This window comes from Marmota monax, unplaced genomic scaffold (assembly GCF_021218885.2).
Source record: "Marmota monax isolate L192 unplaced genomic scaffold, Marmota_monax_Labrador192_F-V1.1 WCK01_AAM20220418_F8-fsc00095, whole genome shotgun sequence".
NCBI classification, from domain to species: domain Eukaryota; kingdom Metazoa; phylum Chordata; class Mammalia; order Rodentia; family Sciuridae; genus Marmota; species Marmota monax.
Genome location: NW_026695244.1, coordinates 7,079,277 through 7,101,982, shown reverse-complemented (window position 1 = coordinate 7,101,982; position 22,706 = coordinate 7,079,277). Strand labels below are relative to the sequence as shown.

Below are 22,706 nucleotides of genomic sequence, written 5' to 3'. Positions count from 1 at the left end.
GAGAAAAGTACTCACCCAGATTATACAGTAAGTGATGTTTCAGTCTTAAAACCTGTCCTCTTTACTATCATTGTGCATGTAAGTATTGGTTGAATTTATTCTAAAAACAAACATGAAATATGATTTTTGTTTGTCATTGAGTGGAAAAATCATATTAATCAAAATATTGAAATATTCTTTCTCATTGAATCTTGCATATGTAATCCTTCATGGTTCAAATGTTTTTCCAATCCCAGCAACTTTTCTTACTTTGCAAAGGAATCAAATTGTGATTTAAAAGGGGAAAAATATAAGAATTTGCCATTAAATCTGAGAGATTAATTTTTTCACATCAATCTTGTTTTAAAATAACTGTAAACTATACACAGTATGTCACCACTGGGGGAAACTCGGAGAAAGATATATATGAGTCCTCTCTCAATTATTTCTGCAACTACATGTGAATCTATGATTATCTTTAAATGAAGTTATTTTAAAAACTGATTGTATTCATTCATTTCCATTTTAATTCACTTTATCAACAAAGGAGCCTTATGTACTTTTCAAAAGTCTTTTTAAAAAGACTGTGTGTAAAGGATGTGTGTAACCACATCCTCACCTAGAGAGGATCTTAGCTCTAAGGTGTTTTTAGTCTTTCATAGTATTATGCATTGAAATGTACTGTTTTATTTTATCAAGAATAGTTGAACATTTGTTAGAGAAAGCTAATAACAAAATGAAATATGTTTTAAAGTACAAAAATGAATTAATATAAATTTAAATACTCAACCACTGTGGATATAAATTTAAATAACCAAAAAGCCTCATTGAGACAGGGACACAAATTTCATTTTTTTAAGTCTACTTAAAAGGTGAAACTTTATAATCGAAGGCCTCAGAAACTGAATACCGAATTGAATTTCCAAATTGCTGCCAAGTAGTTTTCCATATTTTTTCCTTAAAAAATAAAGTTTTCTTTTTCTACTACATTTTTATATGTGGTTTAACTCTGGACATTATTAAGATTATCAAATATGTTTCAGCTATGAAAAAAAAGATATATATAGCTGAAAATAAACTTTCCCTGACTTCTATTAGTCATTAACAACTTCAAACTTTAAAAACTTCTGAGCACCAGATTATTAAAAACTTTTTCTGAATTCTGAATAGTAGCTAAATTATTCTTCTCAATTATTCTGAGAAATAATTTTCCCATGAATTAACTCTAAATATTTTCTCTTCAATTAATATTAAAGATAAGCCAACCTTTGTTCCCGTCAGTTTCTCAAATATCTTGGGCAATTTTTTTCCTAAGAACACAAGCTCACATCACTCAGAACTATAGAATTATCAGCTTATATTCAGAACTAGAGAAATAAGTAGTTTCCAAATACCATTGCACATTTTTAGTTTATGAAGATTGAAAGGCTATTTATACCTTCCATTGTTCTAGCATCCTTTAGCCCCTGCCTTCACCAATGGGACCTAACACATGACAAAATAGTGTAGCCTAGGTTCTTTGCTATAAACTCTTATGCACAATTTATATTACAATACCACCATTTGCAGCATTGGAAATATCTGGAGCTGGGAGCTGGTGATTAATCCCAAACCATGCATCCTGTCTAGACTCCAGGTCATACCTGCAGTCATTGCTGCTCAGCAACAAATGCTGCCTAAATATAATCAGCAAAGGGCTTAAAGAACATAAGTGAAAGAGAATCAAAATGTTGACCATGGATTATTCCTTTCTGTAATTGAGATAACACTTCATAACAACCTGAGGCAGAAAGAAATAGTTACCTGTTTAGGAATCGAAAAGACTAATCCACATCCACCTGGTTATGTGCATGTTTAGTTGGATAGAGGCCACTATTACTCAGAATATCCAAAATGATCATTGGGAGAAATGGATATACTCCTAAGATAGTTTGATGTGATTCTTATTAATACTCAATTTGCCCTTTTTTTTCATAAAAGGCTAAATAACGGATCTCCTTCAATCAGGACATTTGAAAGTTTATATTGGTAGGTGCCGATTCAATAAAAGGATGGGACACAAAACAAGAAGTCTTCTTTCTTGATTATTGCCAGTTATGACACATTTTTAAATGCAGACAAAATTCTCTAAATCATCAATAAGAGATTGTCCAAGAGTTCATATGATTTATAGAAAAATACCAACCTACTAAAAACAGATTAAAAATATACTTAAAATTTAAGCATGAAGGAAGGTTTGGGATAATTTACATGTTGAAAATATGCATATATCTAAAATTACATAAATGATACACAAACACATTGATAAATTTAATCCCTTAAATACATTTCAAATCAATTGATATTTGTTTTTTAAACAGTAACTAAAATATTTCCTCTGATAGAGACCTATTCTGGAGTTACCTGTATTGTTTTCTCATGTCATGCCCGACTGCATTAGTCTCCCAAATTTTAGTAGCCAGAACTCTAACAGTGTTCAGAAACAGAATAAAATTCAGCTGAAAGAGAAAGTAACATTATGAAGAATTATTAAATTAGTCATCAACATTTTTATAGAAATGTACATAAAATTGAACCTCTTTGTATGCAAAGACTAAAATTTACCCATTCCATAAATATAAATGAGCCTGAGACAAGACATTGGAAGGTTAGTGATTCTTGATTTGCCTTCATAAAACCACAAAGAAAAATACAAAGAAAAATAAAAAGTTTCAACAGTACTAGAAACCACAAATTCCAGAAAGGAATCTGCCAGGATCCAATTTCTAATTCCCAAACCAAAGTTCAAACTATGTTCTGTGGCAAATTGGTAGAAAAACAACAACAAATTATTTTATTATAAATGTGATTGCCCCTTTTAATGAATTAATACTTAGCTCCTGTCTCTAAGGTTAATTTGAGGATACTGTCTCTCCTATAATGTATGCAAAGCATTGGGGAATGTATATTAAAGTTTAAAACAAAAAGAAGAAGGTAAGGTCACAGGTATAGAAAAACAAATTAGATTTGAAATGTTATGGGTGATGGGCACCAATAGAAATAAGCAAGTTCTGTCTTCAAAAAAGAGAAACAGGGCTTTGAGATTGGTGAAGAGATCCAACATGAAGAAGAAAAGGTCTCTACATCAAGGGTCATAAAGAGATGGGAAGCCTGAACCCCTTGGGTCCCTTCATTCAGGGAGGCAGCTAATGTCCACAAAGTGCTAGTCCTAGGAATAATGAGAATGTAGCTTGCCCACAGCAGTCATTGCATCAACACCAAAGCAGGGGACAGGAAAGAGGACCATCAAGTTCTGCATACATGAGATAGGCCGTGTTGCAGAGACATTTCTCAATTGTTTCTGGAATTTGGAGAATTTGGCTATTGGGTGATTCATATGCCTCAGTCTCCAAGTCAGCTGACTGCATCAGCCCTGAGCCCTCTGCAACCCTGTTTGCTATCACCCTACCATTGACAGCCCTGTAGGCACCTGTCCATAATTTCAGCTTTCTATACAAATGGTGGTGGGGGTTGGGGGGTGAGTTAATGGAAGGATGTTTCCAGGTTAATCATAACTGCCATTTCTTGAATTCTCTAAAACTTCACATGAACCTGGAGCACTTTCATTATGTCTATTTATTATGGATGAAAAAACTCCAGTTCAAAGAGATGAGCTGATTTGACCTGGGCTACCCAGCTACCAGCTGCAATTTGAACCAGGTCTGTGTGAGTTCACACAGTGAATTCTCAACCACAATCTCCTACTTCCTTTTCAGGTGGATAAAAAGATGCAAACCATGAGACTTGAGGATTTCCATCTTCACCCACTACACAACCTGCTCATAGACACAACCTTTATCAAAAAGAAGGTAAGGAGTTGTTTATCACATGGGTACTACTTTATGAATACTAAATTTATTGCATGCACCATTAATTTCTCTCTCCCCAAGACAATCAGTTCCCTGGTGGTGCAGGATGGCTGGAGTGAAGACATTGGGAAGGGCTAAGGAGGAAGTGTGTAAAGGACTAAGTGTTAGGAACTGAAGCTGGAAGAACTGTGGAAGCAATGCCAGCTATGGACTGTAATTCCCTCTGCCTTGAAAAGAAAGAATAATAAATGGCTTCTCCAGTAGGCCAACCTTCAGCTCCACCATATTTTTTATATTGGTGCTTTATAATTATACATAATGGTGGGATTCGTTGTTAAATACTTATATGTGCATGTGACATAATGATATAATTTGATTATTTTTTTCCAGTATTTCCTCTTTCTTTTCCCTCCTCCCTTCCCTAGTCCCCTTTCTCTGTTCTATTGGTCTTTGGTCTGTTTCATGAGATCCCTCCCCACTTTTTTTTTTCTTTTCCCTTTTTTTTCTCTCTAGTTAGCTCCACCATATTTAAAATGCCTAGAACAGAGGGCTCTGTCCTCAGATGACTAGACCACAGATAAATACTGCAACCCCCAAGAAAGTTGACTGGAAGAAATACACACCAATTAATCCATCCATTTAATAACTGAGAAGATACATTTAAGGACATCCAAATGAATTATGGAAAGAATCAAGAATTAGGGGGAACTAAGATTGAATAGAACTTGCTGCCTCAAAAGATTGGGAAACAAGCCTGTAATCCCAGTGGCTCAGGAGGCTGAGACAGGAGGATCCAAAGTTCAAAGCCAGCCTCAGCAAAAGTGAGGCACTAAGCAACTCAGTGAGACCCTGTCTCTAAATAAAATACAAAATAGGGCTGGGGGATGTGGCTCAGTGGTTGAGTGCTCCTGAGTTCAATCCCAAGTATCCCCCCCAAAAAAAAGATTGGGAAACAAAACACAGACATATTGATGCATGTAACAATTATTTAGATGAAATTATTCTGAATAATTTAGTAAAACACAGAATGTAGGGTAATTAGAAATTAAGGTATTAACTACTTAATATTCTAAATGTTTTATATGAATTGACTATTCTTCACACAGCTCTGTAAGACATGCATATTATCGTCCTTGTTTGACAGATGAGGTATCTGAGGCACAGGTTGGTTACACAAATAACACAGAACAACAAACTAGAGTCCTAGTACAGTCCCTGCAGCCTGGATCCACAGAGTGTATTTTTAGCCACTGCACATTTTTCTGCCCATCAAATGAGTGGACATAATAGAGTTTTAAAACAGAGACACCTTTTATTTTAAGAGCAGAATAGATTAACAAAAGACTGTAAAGAAATATAACTAAGGTTTGAAATCCATATTTGGAACAACAGTAGACCTAACAGAGCAGGAAATAGATCCCACAACTTAGAAGATTCCCAGAGAGTCCTCTCAGACTTGTGTGATAAGAGAGGACATGGAACTGAGAGCCAACAGGCAGAGTATTCTCTTTTTTAAGAAAAGCTCATTAAAATATAGAATCAATCAATAAAGACACAGGAGAAATTCTAAAGAAAGACAAGAGTTTGCATATGGAAAAGTAACAGATGGAGTAGGAGAACTTACAGGGAACAAGACCAAGAAGAGGAGGCTACTCATTGTTTTATTATTATTATTATTATTATTATTATCTACAATAATAAATATATTTATTATTATCATTATTATAAGAGAAAATCATTCGGAATGCCCTTGCCTATCTCATGTAAACCTTCTTAGAGGTCAAATTTTGCTTGACAAACTATGACAAGCAAAGTACAGATAAAGAAAACAAAACCAAAAAAAGGTACAGAATAAAATGACTATTAATAGCATTAAAGCCAGTAACAAAAAGAATTAATGTTTTGTAAATCGGGCTTTTAAATAATGCAAATATAGAAATGGGATTCTTTCTCAGAGATTTATATAAATTTAAAGATTTGTTCCAAGTGAACCACTGATGAATTAAAATAGAGAACGCAAAATTTCAGCCACGAAATCTCTGGCTCCTCCAACTATCCTTCTGCTGAGACTTTGCCCCAAGTTCCCCGCTCCTCCACACTCCTCCCCTCACTCATACTCACCAGATCAGCTCATTCCAGGCCTCCGGCTGAATGTCACTCTGTGTCAGCAGCTACTCCCAAGACCCCAGCCCCAGCAAAGCATGCCACACATTTAAATGTCTACTTTACTGACTAAGTTTAAGTTATGTGAAGATAAATGGGCATCCAACTCCCCACCCTCTTATCTCCACTGCCTCAGAGTGCCTGCAGTGTTCTTGGTGTTTAAGATTTGTTAGATGAGCAAGTGAATAAATGAGTAAACAAGATATGCACACTCTAATATTGGGTAAAATCAGCATGTCCCCTTCCATGTAGATTTTAACCTGTAGGTATCTCTAAGAGAAAGAAATCAAAATTTAGGTATAGAAGAGCTGACTGTTACAAAAGGCCTACAAAATCAATGCTCTACATTTGTAAGTTTCATCTGGGTCTTTGGATACATGCTGGGGAGGGCTACGTCTCCCCAGTTGCGATTCTTCCCTTCAGGGGAGGAGATTCAACTGATATGCATTTCCTTTCTCTCCCCCTTGCTTTCTGCAGAAAAGATGGACTGAATCATTTGGTGAGTGAATGTGGGAAGAGGTACCAAGTTTGTTTGAGGCAGCTCATCCTTCTGTGTTGGGAGCTTGCAGTGAGCCCACTCCAGCATCTCCCAGGATCAGAGCCCCTCTCACTCCCAGCATCCTGTACCTGGGTGGGCGATCCTCATTAATTAGGGGGAGCCCAGCCTCCAACTGCAAGAGGGTTTTGTGTTGGTTCTCCTTTCCCCCTTTGCTGTATAACTAGACTCGTTTAAAATCAGGGCAGCAAAGACAGATGCAATGTATTAGTGCCGCTCAGAGACACTGAATACATCTCATCTATTCACCTCAAAGTTTTTCAGTATCATGAACATAAGAAATGTTTTTGCTTTGTTTATATGCATATTAGTACTAAATATTGAACAGAACTTTTAAATGTAGGTGAGAAATTCTCTGATCTTTATTAAGCACTATAATTAATTATCTATGAGACAGGTATAAAAACAAAATACGTCGCTCATTTCTTATCAGTTGGAATTCATATTACAACTTAGGACATCATCTATGGTAAGTCTTAAGAACTTTCATTTGAAGTTCTATTTCTATCTCATTTAGGGTTCTGGAAGGGAGATTTTTCTCTTGGTAAAAAAAAAATCATTTGGTATTTGCAATTCTGTCAAAGATTAGAGGTTAATTTCTATCCATTTTTCTTAAAAGTTCTTCTCTACCTATCATCCCTGTCCTCCTATCCCTTGTTTTTGGAGTGTGAGCCTCCTTTAATCACAACTGGGGAAAATGAATCATGAACAACAGAGAGGAGCTTGAAACTTTTGTGTCTGCTTCTGTTCATATCTTAAAAAAAAAAAAAAAAGCACTGGATGTGATATTTTTAAAACTTATCACTTCAAATTTCTCCAAAGGCTTTTATGAGAGGTACCATCTTATTCCTTCTGCCAGAATTCTCTGAGATATCCTTTGACAGGTATGTGGAACAAAACATATTTTGAGAGGGAAAAGAAAAGAAAATCTGGCGCTGTCTATGTAATGTGCTCTAAGTATTATGCAGCCTCCTCAAGAGTCACTGCTTGGTTAGTCATTCCAACTAGATCATTGCTCACACACTGAGCAAGGCCTGTGACAAATACCACGGACTATTTGTTGAACACAGAGATTAGTTCTTAGCTTGGATCCACAATGGTGCTGTGAAGTACACATCTAAAATCATGCAAATACATGCCATTAAAAAGTGGCTGGAAAGAGAGATTGTCAAAAAAGCCATCTGTAATTTTGCAACACTCACTGCTATAATGTAAACTATCAGTTTCCATGGTTGCATCCATTCTCTGTGGGGTTAAAGGTCAAAAATATGGGCAATGTTGTTGTCAGATTAACATCAGGCAAAATATCCCCAAGTGTTCTCCAGCTCGAGTTTTCTTTGATTCTATGACTTGTGTTTGAGCAGTTACCAGTAAACAAACTACTGCCTGCAGAAAAACAAGCATCTAAATTCAAATGTCTCAATGAATAACTGACCCTGAGTTCCACTTTCAGCTTTTGGTTCCTTTTTTTAATGCCAGATGGGGGTTGCTCAAAGACTTGAATTTTAGATTTTCTATTTTGTTACTACCATTCCATAAATACTGCTTAAATGTATCAACTATAAGAAAAGTGATCCTGGAAGACTTTTCTGTCCTTCTGGTATAAAAGACATGTCATTAAATTAAGTATACATATATATTTTATTGATGGCAATGTTTACCTTTTCTTGATTCCTTAAAAAATCTTTTTCCTTATCACATATTCACATTTCTACTTAGCTAAGATGAAGCAACACATGGCACAAGCAAATCTGTTAAGGCTTCATGTCTTCTCCAAAGGAACCAGTTTAATGAACTGATTGAACTCCATGAAAACAGTAAAATCCATGGACTGTGGTCACAAGCTGCTGCAGTATTTGTGCCTCTTAGCAGTTTACAGTCATTTGTGGTTGTCTCCATTTTAATGCAACTCTGTAAGCCCTGTCTCTTTCTCCAGAAGGCTGCATCAAGAGTACAATCGCTCACATAGAAATATCAAAATATCATAATTGATGTCAGAGTCAACCAGATAGGACCATGCACTTAAAGGTAAGTAATCACTTTCTCTCTTAAACAGATACCACTTCTCCAAACAAGTTTATCTGATCTGTCCACCATAATGCTTCCAGAATTTTCTTTTCAAAACTCAAATCCAGTCAAATCTGCTTTAAATATCTTCATGCCTCACCATAATTTTAAGAAAAACTCAAATGTACTTAGCCTAGAATAGGAACCCCATCACGATTCCATTTCCATCCAACTTACAGTCAGATCTCCCACATTTTCTGCAGACGCACTCTCGTTCCACAGGAAACAGGATCCTTTCATTTTTACCTGGGCAGATATTAATCTCTAGGCTGGGAAACCCTTCTCTACTCTGTCCCTTGGGTGACTTCAACTTTTCTTTTGTACTTTTCATTCAGATATCACTTACTTGATGTTTGCTTTTCGAAGTCTTCCCCTTATTCGTAACTTTATGATTGACATAGACAGACTTCAGCAAGATTGCCAGACCACTGTATATACCCCCATTTCTGTCATTACCAAACCTGCTATCCTCATGCTACTTCCACTGGTATTAGTTGTTGTTGCTACAGGCTTCTATTAATAGAATGCTTCTCATAGGCTACACTAAGCACTTTCATTATCTTATTTAGTCCCCATAATAAGCCTCTGAAGTCAACATTAGAATATCTAATTTCCTTTTTAGAAAGCAAAAGCTATGAAGGGCTAAATCATAACAAAGTCAGCTTATAAGAATTAGAACTAGGATTCATACAGTTGCTCACACTTTGAAACAGTCTACACAAACTATTATGAGCTGAACCTCTTTCAATAATAAACTGTATGACCTTGGTCATAAATTTTATGCTTGTAGACTAATAAGTCTAGTGAAACTCAACAAAATCTAAGATCCCTAAAGTTCCAAAGCCCTGTGATTCTAAGTCAGATATTTCTCTGTGTAAGAGTATTCCAGTCATAGTGACAACTGTAACATTATTGATATACTCATTTTAGTTAAGGAAACTCATTTTGTGAAGGAAACTACATGTTAAATGACAGTAGGTAAGTACCTAATATAATGGCAAATGTTTCAGACTTTTGGCATGCTTATAAAATATAACTTCATAGGATCAAACTATAACTTCATAGGATCCACTAGAAGTAACCTTGTTAAACATATTTGTGCATTTTTCATTCATTCAATGTTTCTGTGTACCAACAAGTAGCAGGCACTCTAGGAAAATAAAAAAAAAACAGGAGCTGTTCCTGTCCTAGAAGAGCACATGGGGAGACAGGGGCAATAACTAAAATGTGATACAGTTCAATTTTATGGAGCCTGATCCCACAAAACACAACCCACATCCTACCACCATGGACACTTCCTGATTACAATGGTCAGATCTTTTAGAGAAATTTCAGATTTTGTTGTTAAATAAATTTATCTAGTTCAGTGTTCCCCAAATAAATCACTTAGGATACCACCACCATGATTTTGTCATATCAATATTATTCACCCACTAATATTTACTAAATACCTTTCACTTGCATTAAATTATTAAAATTTAAGTCCCATACCATTAACTACATAGGGAGAAGCAAGAAAAGACAACTGTAAAATCAGTACAGTGAAAACAAAATGTCTTGTAGAATTTTATCTAGATTATGTTACCTGTCTTGCTGCCCCCATCCCCCTGAAAAAGACACCATTCATGTTAAAGTTGTGTTAAAGACAAGTACCAAAAAGACACCTTGATGTGTTTAGAATGGCTGGAAAGGGAACAACATTTTCCATATTTGACTCAGTGTTTTTAACCACTTTGCCTGTACCACCTAAATCCTCTTGTACACCATGCTTCAAACCCCTCCTTCACATATACTGATCCAGCTTAAATCCTGTCACTACAAAGAGCAAAAACTATTGACTCTGGATCCACATTGCCTAAATTTGACTCTGGCTTCAGCACTGTCTAACAGTGTAACCTCAGGCAAGTTATATAATCCTTCCTGGACTCTAACTGGGAATCACTGAATACCTTCCTAAAAGTCAATTGCAGTTTAATGTAAAAAGAGATTCTAAGACAGATACTCCTGAAACAAAAAGCAAGTGGTTCCTTCCAAATTTCTACTGAAGTTTTGCTGTGTTTAAAACTTATTCACTGAAACAAAAAGCAAAATATTTATTCATGAAATGATTAATAAGACATAGGTGAGTAATTCTGTCAAGGGAGAAAAGAATTTTTGGTCAAGTTAAACTATAAGCAGGGCCTAGAAAGGCAGTAGGATCACTTGTCAACGGATGTAGATGAAGAGATGGATAGTAGATGACACGGGATAAAGCAATAGTTAAATAAACACAAATACTGGAGAGTCTTCTGTTTCTTTTCCCTGACCTATAAATTTAAGATCTCAAGTGTCTGCTAGTACCAAATGGCTCTCCACCCTATATTACTGGTGTCCTCAAGGCTAGCTCGTAAGTGTCCCAAAGCAAGTCTGTTTAATTTCTCAGTCTGTATTTCCATGTCAATGGTTTTATTCTTTTCGCTATTTCAGACCCTAAATGTGGGGGCAGTGCCCTGGCATGGTGGGCTTATTCCGTCTGCCAACTTTACCTTGGACTTTGTTACCCTGTCTGCTGCTTCACCTGCTTCCTGGGCTGAGCATCATTGTTCCTTCCAATAATGCTCTGGATGGCCCAGGACCAATGCCAGGCTTTGTCCTCCACTAGGAAACATCCCTTTTATTTTGATGGTATATAGAAGAATTTAAAAATCATCTTTAAATCAACATCAAGATGGTGCAGGTGAAAAATAAATCGTTACATTCTGAGACACTTATTTCCGCAATAAATTTATTATTTTTCAATGATCCAAGTTGTCTAAAAAATAATTTTAACACATGTAAACAAAAAGAAACATAGAAACAATGATATAATTTTAGATCCCACAATTCCAAAAGTAAGTGGTTCCTTCCAAATTTCTACTGAAGTTTTGCTGTGTTTAAAACTTATTCACTTATCTGACCACCTCTTCCGATAATAAGACCACCTCAGGAACTCAGGCCCATACCAGATCTGCCCACACTGACACAGGTCCCAGGCCCAGGGTAGGTCCGAGTTCACCCCCTGCCCAACCTGGGAGCCCAAGCCTAACCCACTTCCATCTTGGGACACTGCAGTCATCTCTATAGCCTTCCCCACACAGTAGCCCCTACCTTTTTGACAACAGACAGGGCCTAGGAGCAGCTGATCTCAGAGCAGGCATCCCACAGACAGTGTAAGGCTCACCCTTTTAGGCCCATCTCTGTAAGATATTGCATCCATCTTGGGGCAACACCACTATTATCTCGAGTTACATTGGCTGTTGTCGACTCTACCTTTAGTTGCAGTAGCATACACTGAGGGACACCAGCAGGGACTGGAAGCCCAACACCAAGGTGAGGTACAGACAATCTGCACGGATACTACAAGAATCTAGGGAAGAAACTGTAATACCTCAGATCCACACTGCAACAAAGGAAAACACATAGACAACATGAAAAAACAAGGGAAGAAAGTACCCCAAACAAACCAGGAAACTACAATAACAGAACCCATGGGCAGTGAAGTCAATGAAATGTCAGAGAAGGCGTTCAGAAGGTTCATAATTAAAATGATCTGTGAATTAAAGAATGACCTAAATGAGCAAATACAAGCAAAAATTGATCACTCTAACAATAGATAAGAGAACAAATACAGGTAGCAAAATATTACTTCAAGAAAGAGATAGAAATTTTGAAAAAAAAAGTCAGAAATCTTTGAAATGAAGGAAACAATAAACCAAATAAAAAAACTCAATAGAAAGCATAACCAACAGACTAGATCATTTGGAAGAAAGAATGTCAGATAATGAAGACAAAGTATACAATCTGAAAAATAAAGTTGACCACACAGTGAAGATAGTAGGGAACCATGAATAGAACATCCAAGAATTATAGGACAGCATCAAAAGACCAAATCTAAGAGTAAGATAGAGGAAGGCACAGAGATTCAAACCAAAGGAATGCACAATCTCTTCAGTGAGATAATATCAGAAAATTTCCCAAACATGAAGAATGAACTGGGATTCATTTCAGGGATACAAGGTTGGTTCAACACATGAAAATCAATAAATGTAATTCATCACATCAATAAACTTAAAGATAAGAACCATATGATCATCTCAACAGATACAGAAAAAGCTTTCAACAAAATACAGCACCCTTTCATGTTCAAAACACTATAAAAACTAGGGATAACAGGAACATATCTCAACATCATAAAAGCTATATATGCTAAGCCCCAGGCCAACATCATTCTAAATGTAGAAAAATTGAAAGCATTTCCTCTAAAATCTGGAATAAGACAAGGATGACCTCTTTCACCATTTCTATTTAACATAGTTCTTAAAACACTGGCCAGAGAAATCAGACAGATGAAAGAAATTAAAAGGATATGGATAGGTAAAGAAGAACTGAAATTAGCACTATTTGCTGATGATATGATTCTACACCTAGAAGATCCAAAAAATTCCACCAGAAAACTTCTAGAACTAGTAAATGAATTCAGCAAAGTAGAAGTATACAAAATCAAACCCATAAATCAAAGGCATTTCTGTATATCAGGGACAAATCCTCTGAAAGGGAAACAAGGAAAACAACCCCATTTATAACAGCCTCAAAAAATAAAATAAAATATTTGTCAATCAACCTAATGAAAGAGTTGAAAGACCTATACAACAAAAACTACAGAAGGCTAAAGAAAGAAATTAAAGAAGACCTTAGAAGATGGAAAGATCTCCCTTATTCTTGGATAGGCAGAATTAATATTGTCAAAATGACCATACTACCAAAAACACTATACAGATTTAATGCAATTCCAATCAAAATCCCAGTGACATTCCTCATAGAAATAAAAAAGCAGTCATGAAATTCATCTAGAAAAATAAGAGACCCAGAATAGCTAAAGCAATCCTTAGCAAGAAGAGTGAAGCAGGTGGGCATCACTATACCAGACCTCAAACTATACTACAGAGCAATAGTAACAAAAACAGCATAATATTGGCACCAAAATAGACTGGTAGACCAATAGTACAGAATAGAGGACACAGAGACTAACCCACATAATTATAGTTATCTTATATTTGACAAAGGTGCCAAGAACATGCATTGGAGAAAAGATAGCCTCTTCAACAAATGGTGCTGGGAAAATGGAAATTCATATGCAACAAAATGAAATTAAACCCCTCTCTCTCACCATGTACAAAACTCAAAATTCAAAGTGGATCAAGGACCTAGGAATTAAACCAGAGATAATGAATCTATTAGAAGAAAAATTAGGCCCAGATATCCATCATGTCATATTAGGCCCCAACTTCCTAAATAAGACTCCTATAGCACAAGAATTAATATCAAGAATCAATAAATGTGATGGATTGAAACTAAAAGCTGCTTCTCAGCAAAAGAAACAATCAATGAGGTGAATAGAGAGCCTACTAATTGGGAACAAATTCTTAACCACACACACGTCAGCTAGAACACTAATCTCTAGGATATATAAAGAAATAAAAAAACTTCACACCAAAAAAACAAATAACCCAATCAATAAATGGGCCAAGGAACTGAACAGACATTTCTCAGAAGAGGATATACAATTAATAAAAAAATACATTAAAAGTGTTAAACATCTCTAGCAATTAGAGAAATGCAAATCAAAACTACTCTAAGATTTCATCTCACTCCAACAGAAGGGCAGCTATTAAGAATACAAACAACAATAAGTGTTGGCGAGGATGTGGGGGAAAAGGCACATTCATACATTGCTGGTGGGACTGCAAATTGGTGCAGCCAATATAGAAAGCAGTATGGAGAATCCTTGGAAAACTTGGAATGGAACCACCATTTGCCCCAGCTATCCCACTCCTCAGTCTATACCCAAAGGACTTAAAAACAGCATACTACAGGGACACAACCATATCAATGTTTATAGCAGCATAATTCACAATAGCGAAACTGTGGAACCAACCTAGATGCCCTTCAGCAGATGAATGGATAAAAAAATGTGGTACATATACACAATGGAATATTATTCAGCATTAGAGAATAAAATCATGGTATTCACAGGTAAATGGATAGAGCTGGAGAATATAATGCTAAGAGAAATTAGCCAATCATAAAAAATCAAATGCTGAAAAATTTCTCTGATTTAAGGATGCTGATTCATAATATGCTGGGGGGTGGGGAGGATTAAATAAATTCTAGATAGGGCAAAGGGGAGGGAGGGGAAGAGAGGAGGCACAGGGGTAGAAAAGACAGTGGAATTCAATGGTCATCATTACCCTTAGTATGTGTATGAAGACACAAAGGATGTGACTCTATTTTGTATACAACCAGAGATATGAAAATGTGCTCTATATATGTAATATGAATTGCAATGCATCCTATTGTCATATATAACAAATTAAAATTTAAGTAAAAATAAATAAATAAAAATATCACTATAGTCGTTAAAAAAAAAAAAAGAGGAATAGTGCTTGCCCTATAGAACTGCTGTGAGAATTAAAAGAACTATAAGGTGAAGTGCTTGGCCCAGTGCCCACAGCAAGCTTTCAATAAGGTGTGTTCTTATTATCATTATTCATTACCCAACCTGTCAGAAGTTCCATGAGCTCGAGGTAACTGCAGAAATCAAGATTTCTGATAAACTTATAATTATGTTGGCTGCTTTAAATGTATTTTAATTAAATGATAATATCTTAGCATTAGATTTTTTGTGTTAAATTTTCAGTATTAGACATATGTAATTAACAATAAAAAAAAAACTTATCCTCTTGATATGACTTCTGATGGCTCAGACTTCCTTTTCTCTCCTAAATTTAGTTTGCCTCACATCATTTAGAAATTCTGACTACATTTTATCAGATTTTACTTTCAGATATACAAACATCCAATGAATAGATCTACATTATTATAATAACCAAAGCCAGAATTAAGTAAGGGACACAATTTAAATTTAAAATTCTAGGCAAAAAAAATAAAAATAAAAATTAAAATTGGGATACAGAACCTATCTATTTGTATAAGACCATGTTATATGCAAATATAACACTAAAAACCAAACAAATTTTCTATCTTATAGTTAATATATTATTTTAAAGTGTAAATATAGGCATATAAGTGGATAGATTTTTTTCCCATAAATTCAAGAAACAGTCTGACATGTTTTTAAATACAAGTGAAAAGAACATAGTTAAAAACTGCAGATAGTAGTCTGTATTTTGTCACACTAGCTGTGTGACCTTTATCTGCTTGGGTTATAGTTTACTTCTCTAGAAAATGAAACAGTTGCCTAAAACAGACTCAGAAGTTCTGTGATTTTACTTGCATTATGCTCTTATTTCATCTCATCTCTGTTCCCAGTTCCCTAGGATGTCTACTTTGTATACATATTTTACTTTTTCAACAAGTATTGATTGAGTGGCCACTATGTGCCTCGAAAATCTTGCTAGACACTAGGAATGTAGAGGTTTAGAGGTTTAGGGGGAAACATGGTTTCTATTCTGTCAGGCTTTTGTTTTATTTTATTTGTTTGTTTTTTGTTTTGTTTTGTTTTTTGTTTGTTTTCTGTGAGTAAAATACCCAACAAGAACAACCTAGAGAAAGAAGTTTATTTAGGGACCACGGTTTGGGGGGCTTCTGTCCATAGATGGCCAACTCCATTATTCTGGGTCCAAAGCAAGGCAGCACATTATGGCAGAAGGGCATGGTGGAGGAGTGCTGCTCCTTCATGGTACCAGGAAGGAGAGGGGGTTGGGAGGGGTAAGGGAAAAGGCAAGATGAAACCTTCCAGCGGCTCCTCTCCTCCAGTTACCACCCTGTTAGTCCAGTCAAATGAAGATGGATTGATCAAGTTACAGCTCTCAAAATCCAATAATCTCATTTCCAAACATTCCTGCATGAACACAGGAGCTCTGGGGGGGACACCTCATCCAAACCATAACATATTCATATAAACCTTGCAGTTTAGTGGATAAGATGGATATCAATAGACAATCAGAAATGCTATACACAGTGATAACATCAAGAAGGACAAAAACCACACTGTGCTCTGAAAATCCAAAAAGGTGATCTCTTTTAGACTGAGGAGCATCAAAGAGGCCACAAGGAAGAGATGGCATTCAAAGCAAGAAAGAGAAGGAAGCACACCCCAGCCTTCCAGAGTGACTACAAGACAAGTGGAACAGCCCTGAGTTGGCAGAGGTGAATGAGTTCAAGGAACTGGCAGGGGAACAATGCACTGGGGCAGTGTGTATAGGAATGTGAGCAGGAGTGATGGGCAGGGGTTTGCTGCATTATCAGGACGCTTTTAGGAGTGTATGGAGCTCAGTAGTGGGGACACCGATCCTGAAATTAGGATCCCAGCCTCGCCATTATTAGCTACATGGCCTTCATCAGTTTCCTTATTTAGAGTTGTTTGGGAATTAGGTAAATCAATATAAATAAAAGATGCTTAAAACAGTACCTAGCACAAGGTGAGCAGTATCTTGCATTGGCTGTAATTTATGATCTCTATCCTTTCTGGCTTCACAACACAGAGGAACCAAGAGGAAGGAGGATCACACTGTAGACATTGAGCTCTTCTTCACACACTGGCTGTACAGTAAACTATGGGTTATGGGCTTCACGATTCTAAACTCCCTTAAAGGTCTGAAATCCCAAGAGAAAATAGATATGAAAATTTCCCTGGAAATCACTGCAAAACAATTTCACATTCAAATTAGCCCAGAGACTTCAGCTTCTGATTGGGAGATAGTGTATGGACAAATACAAATCAAAAATCAGAAGTTTCACTCTCCCTGTTGAAAGCAGATATTTCCCTCCTTTTCTTTTTCTCAGAGTTTCTCTCTGATTTGTAGATTAGATAGGCTTTTTGTCAGCCTTACGACTAAGGAATGTCTTTCTCAAAAAATTGGAACCACCTCCTTAAAATATAAACTTTAAGGGAGATATCACCAGCTCCTGGCTTTGGGGGGATGGCAGGAGTCAACTTCTACAGTGACCTATCTTCAAATTGCAAAATTACCTCTTGCCGCAGAGAGGTGACAAATTTATTTTTCCTCCACATAAAGACAATTAGCTCACAGGTAATTATCACAATTACCGGGTAGTTCGTATGAATCATGTGTAACAAATGGTGTTGTCATGTCCTCTTACTTGAGAACTAGTTACCCATTCCTTTTGAAAGCAAGTATACAAAGGGTTGTTTTTGCTTGACTTAAGAAAGGAATATAACCCACTTGAATCAAATGTATGAAAGATGATATGTCATGAGCTTTGTGATGTTTTGAACAACCAATAAAAAAAAAGATAATCTCATGTGAAGAAAAAAAAGAAAGGAATATGATTTCTTTGTCTTTGCAATCTTAACAGATTGCCTGTGATGCACATTTCATTCTGGTTTAATCATTTTTAATACTAAAAGCATTTTCTTTCTCTACTACCTTTGTAGAAAGGATTTCAAGGATTGGGGAAGATTTTGTTTTTAATTACATTTCCCCAATAGTAGAAAACTAGAAGAAGCCTTGCTCACATCCTTATACAAAGAAATGTTAGATAATCTGCAATACAAACAACAACAAAAAAATTAAACTTTTTAAAAATTCATCAGAAAGAAAAGTTGCAGGACAACCAATTGACCTGAAATCCAAGACTGGTACCATTAAGAAGATATGGAGGATGAATGTTTGCTTCCCTAGGGAAGATGTTAAAAGCTGTCAAAACACTCAAAAAATTTCATAAACAATAAACTATCCAAAAGGAAACTAAGAAAACAATCCAATTTAAAATAATAGCAAAGGAAATATGATCCTTAGGAATCAAATTAACCACAGAGGCAAAAGACTTATGAACTAAAAATTATAAATATTGATGAAGGGAACTAAAGAAGACATAGATAAATGAGAATATTCCCCACATTTATGGGTCAGATGAATTAATTTGTCCATACGACCCCAAAAGATTTATAGATGTGGTGCAATCCTTATCAAAATCTTAATTACATTCTTCAGAATAGAAAACAATTCAAAAATTCACTTGAAGCCACAAAAGGCCCTGAATAGCCAAAGCAATTTTAAGCAAGACCAAAGCTGGCAGCACCACCTTACCTGACTCCAAATAAATTCAAAGCTATAGAGACCAAAACCCAGTATGGTACTGACATAAATACAGACATATAGACCAATGGAACAGAATAGAGAGCCCAGAAGTCAACTTACACATCCATGGTCAACTAAAAGGAGCCAAGAACACACATGGGAAAGTACAGTCCCTTCAATAAAGAGTTCTAGGGATGCTGGGGATAGTAGATATCACACAGAGAAGAGTAAAATTGAACCTTTAACTCACACCAAATACAACACTGACTCAAAATGGACTTCAATGAAGACCTGGCACTATAAAACAACTAGAAGAAAACACAGTGGAAATGCTTCCTGATATTATGATATTGGTCTAGGAAATGATTTTTTTTATTTTACATGAGATCAAAACTACACACACACACACACACACACACACACACACGTGTGCGCAACAAAATAAAAAATGAATAAGAGGAATCCTAATAAGGGGAGTCTGACCAAGAGTCCAGGCTCAAAACTCCTGGCATATTTGGCTTCAAACCCAAGAAAGACCAGACTGCAGTGTGGAGAACTAAGGAGCGATTTCTGAGCATATACAAAAATTGGTGTCTAGACCAGTCCTGCACCAGAGTTACACAGCTTTCCATCTCCACGCAGACCCAGAGAAAACAGACCCAGGGTGCCAGGCAGGCTCAGCACAGCGGTGTCTGCCTGGTTTGCCAGCAAGTCACTGGGAAGACCATGGGATGGTTTCTTTTTAATCAAATATTTATTGAATTCAATAACAAGACCTCGCATAGGAAGCAAGAAAGTGAAAGTGAAAATAAGATTATGGCGTTATACTTTTCTCATCTCATGTTTTTTTGAACAGGAGAATCATGGAATTATTTACCTGAAAAGTTACAAAATTAAGAGTTTAATGACTTTATCAAAATCTAAATATCTATTTGGTTTCAAAAGAAAACCTTCCAGTTGCAAAAACAGATAATACTAAAAGTCTTAATAAAAAAATAACCTTTAATCCTATAAGAGATAAATACATTATTTTTAAGAAATGAATTAATGGTCTTATAAATAATAGTCAAAGAAATGTCATGCTAGCCCTCACGGATAAGGAAGAGAGGACATTCCCAATCAGAAGGACAGATGGCCAGAAGAGTCCTCACGTGTCATCATGACTGTGGAGTCAGGAAGCCAGATGGTTCCTGGGAGACCTGTCGAGTCTAAGAGATACTTACAGATATATGCAAGGCACAAGTATGAGCATTATTGTTGTCCAGAAAGTGACAGTATTTCTATTACTTTATTTTTATGCTAATGGGGGGAAGAGAGTCTACCTGGGCTGTGAGCAAGTCATTAACACATAACAAATAAAAACAATGGTACTTAAAATGCTCATAGTGCAACATATGCCAGTCACTGTTCTAAGGCTGTCCAATTATTCACTCACCTCACCTGTACTATTATCCCTATTTTACAAATTGCAAAGTAGACCCTGAGTTTGAATAACTTGGCCAAGACCAGCCTGCACAACAATTTCCAACTTATACCTACAAAAGGGCAGCCCTGGGAGTCTTAACAAAGGCAGCCTGGCCCAGAGACTGTGCTCTTAACTACTGTGACACTCATCAGTCAGATGGAGAGAAGGCCTGTCTGGGGAGGTTACCTTGAAGCTGGGACCTGAAGGGAGGAAGGACAGCAGGCAGGTGACAAGTAGGAGGAACAGCATACCAGGCAGACACCATAGCCCAGACAAAGGCCCCGAGGTGAGAAACAGTGCAGTGGGTTCACAGAAGTTACAGGGGAGCATTGTATGGAGCTGAGGCAGCACGAACAGATGGTGACATGACAGGGGGTGAGGGGAGGTACAAGGGACTGGGTCCTCGAAATGAGGAAAATAAAGTCCAAGTGTAAAAGCAAAGCACTCAGAACTCCAAACCCCAGTTCTTGGTTTTCTTTGCCTCCCAGCTTTCTTTCATAACTCAACAATTCATGGCCATTAGGCAGGTAGTTAAACTACCCACACCCAGCAGGCACCCTTTGTTGCCTGACTACCCACCGCTGGTCTCCACCAAGTTCTGGTACTTTCTGAATGAGAAATCTAATCCCTTTTTTTATTTTAATATTTATCCATTCATTCATTCATTTGCAGAAGTAGGGGTGGAACCCAGGGCCTCCATATGGTCTCAGTTCTTTAGTGAGGTGTATGAGCCCCTTCAGAGTCTGGCCCCTGTTCTCAATGCAGCCTCATCTCTTGGCACTTCCTTCCACACAGCCTTAGGTCAGACCCATCAAAAATCTCTTATGACTTCTCCTGATCAAAAAATAATAATAATTACTTAACAAATCTGCCCTATGAATCACTACTTTCTTTGCTCATGATTTTATGTTCATTACTAATGCCCACTTACTTCCCAAGTAGATGCTAAGTGACCTTATTCTTTCTCAATGCCATTCTTGCTTATGAAGCCCTTTGGAATTCCTAGTAAACACATCAGTGTCCTTGGAATCCAGGTTTAAAAACAGTACCACTTGGGGTCCTTGCATGTCCTCTAATTACTGGCTCTCTGGGACTTCTGTGCATGCTCTGAGCCATTGCCCTGGCAGTCTCACTACCTGGCATATCATCACCCACAGGAGTCTTCCACGTCCTTCTTCCCAAAGGCCAAATCTGCCTCAGGAGCTCTCTGTTCATCAGGTTTATCTTCTTGTCTCTCGAGATATTTCCCTGACTTTATTGCTAACTCCACCTTAGTGCTTCTCTTTGTAATTCTATTATTTATTTCCCTCAGGATTCCACTTGCCTTTTTAATTTTTCTTTCATAACTCAACCTCTTCTAACTTGTTGGTAAAACCAAGTGAGATATTGATTTCAAGCCCAATTTTTGACATTTTATGAGACATTTCAGATACATTAGCAGACTGTGTGTAAATTAAAAATCTTCAAGGGAATTCTTACATCCCTGAATTATAATAAAGAGAAGAAAAGGTAACTCTAGGAAAACAGAAAGGTGCCCCTGTGATTGTTGATTAAGTGGACTTTGTAATACTGGAATGTATTTTGGAATTCCTACTTTAGAGCTGTTATAACTTTAGTTCAAGGTGAAAATGGACGTCCACTTAAGTTTTCTTCAAACGTACCGAGTATACCACCACATCTGATTCCCTTCACCAATGGTGAAGCTTTTAGCACTCTTGGATCACCTAACTTCATGACAATTTAGAAACCTCATCAAATAAACTTTTCATTCATGTTGATGATGTGAGTCACTTATATTTATAAACACAGCTTTGGATAAACATCGATTGTTACAGTGGAAAATGTCCTGTGATTGGCTTTTCTTCACTGCCTTTGCTTTATTTCCTAATAATGTTGTAAGGATCCCTTGGATTTTAATAGGTATTTCCTTTTCATCAAATAAAAAAAGCAAAATTAATCATTACATTAGAATGTAGGTAAATTTAAGAGCATTAAATGAGCATCTCTCATTTAGTAGTACCAGTACTGAGCAGTGAAGATACAAAAATAAATAAATAAATAATAAGATGTAAGTTTTCTCCCTAAAAAGGAGAAGCTAGAAAGTCAGAAAATGAAAGTCATGGAAATATAGATAAGGAAGAGTTCCGGAGGATGAAAGGGAAATCGAAGTGGTAAACACCATACCCTACTTTATAAAGTTAAATTTTCAAATTTAGTGATGTTCTCTCTGGAATACAGTTGTAGTTCTGGGATGGCTTATCACTAGATTAGCATAGTAGCATGTCATTACATTAAAAATTAAAATGAAGAGAGTTGATAATTTTAAGTCATTCTTTTGTCCCTAATCCATTTTTTAACTTCTCCTTAAACAGAATTGGGTCTAATTTGGCAACAGGATATTTAGCAAAGATACAAACTGGTTTTCTCCAAAAATGTTCTATATTTTATTTCCACTTCTAAATATTATATCAATGGGTCTATAAAATACAGATTCTTTTGGTTTCTTTTATTTTTCTTTTAGCATATTTCCTGTGAAGCAAATAAGC

The 22,706-nt window shown here is 36.4% G+C and overlaps 1 protein-coding gene across 1 annotated transcript in view; it reads right to left on the bottom strand.

Annotated features, from left to right (window-relative positions):
* Pth2r (parathyroid hormone 2 receptor) overlaps positions 1-22,706 on the bottom strand; it is a 95,704-nt gene that overhangs the window by 10,284 nt on the left and 62,714 nt on the right. Inside the window, exon 10 of the mRNA XM_046463092.2 lies at positions 2,383-2,477. Within this exon, the coding sequence (XP_046319048.1) occupies positions 2,383-2,477 (95 nt within the window). The remainder of the gene's footprint in view (positions 1-2,382; positions 2,478-22,706) is intronic.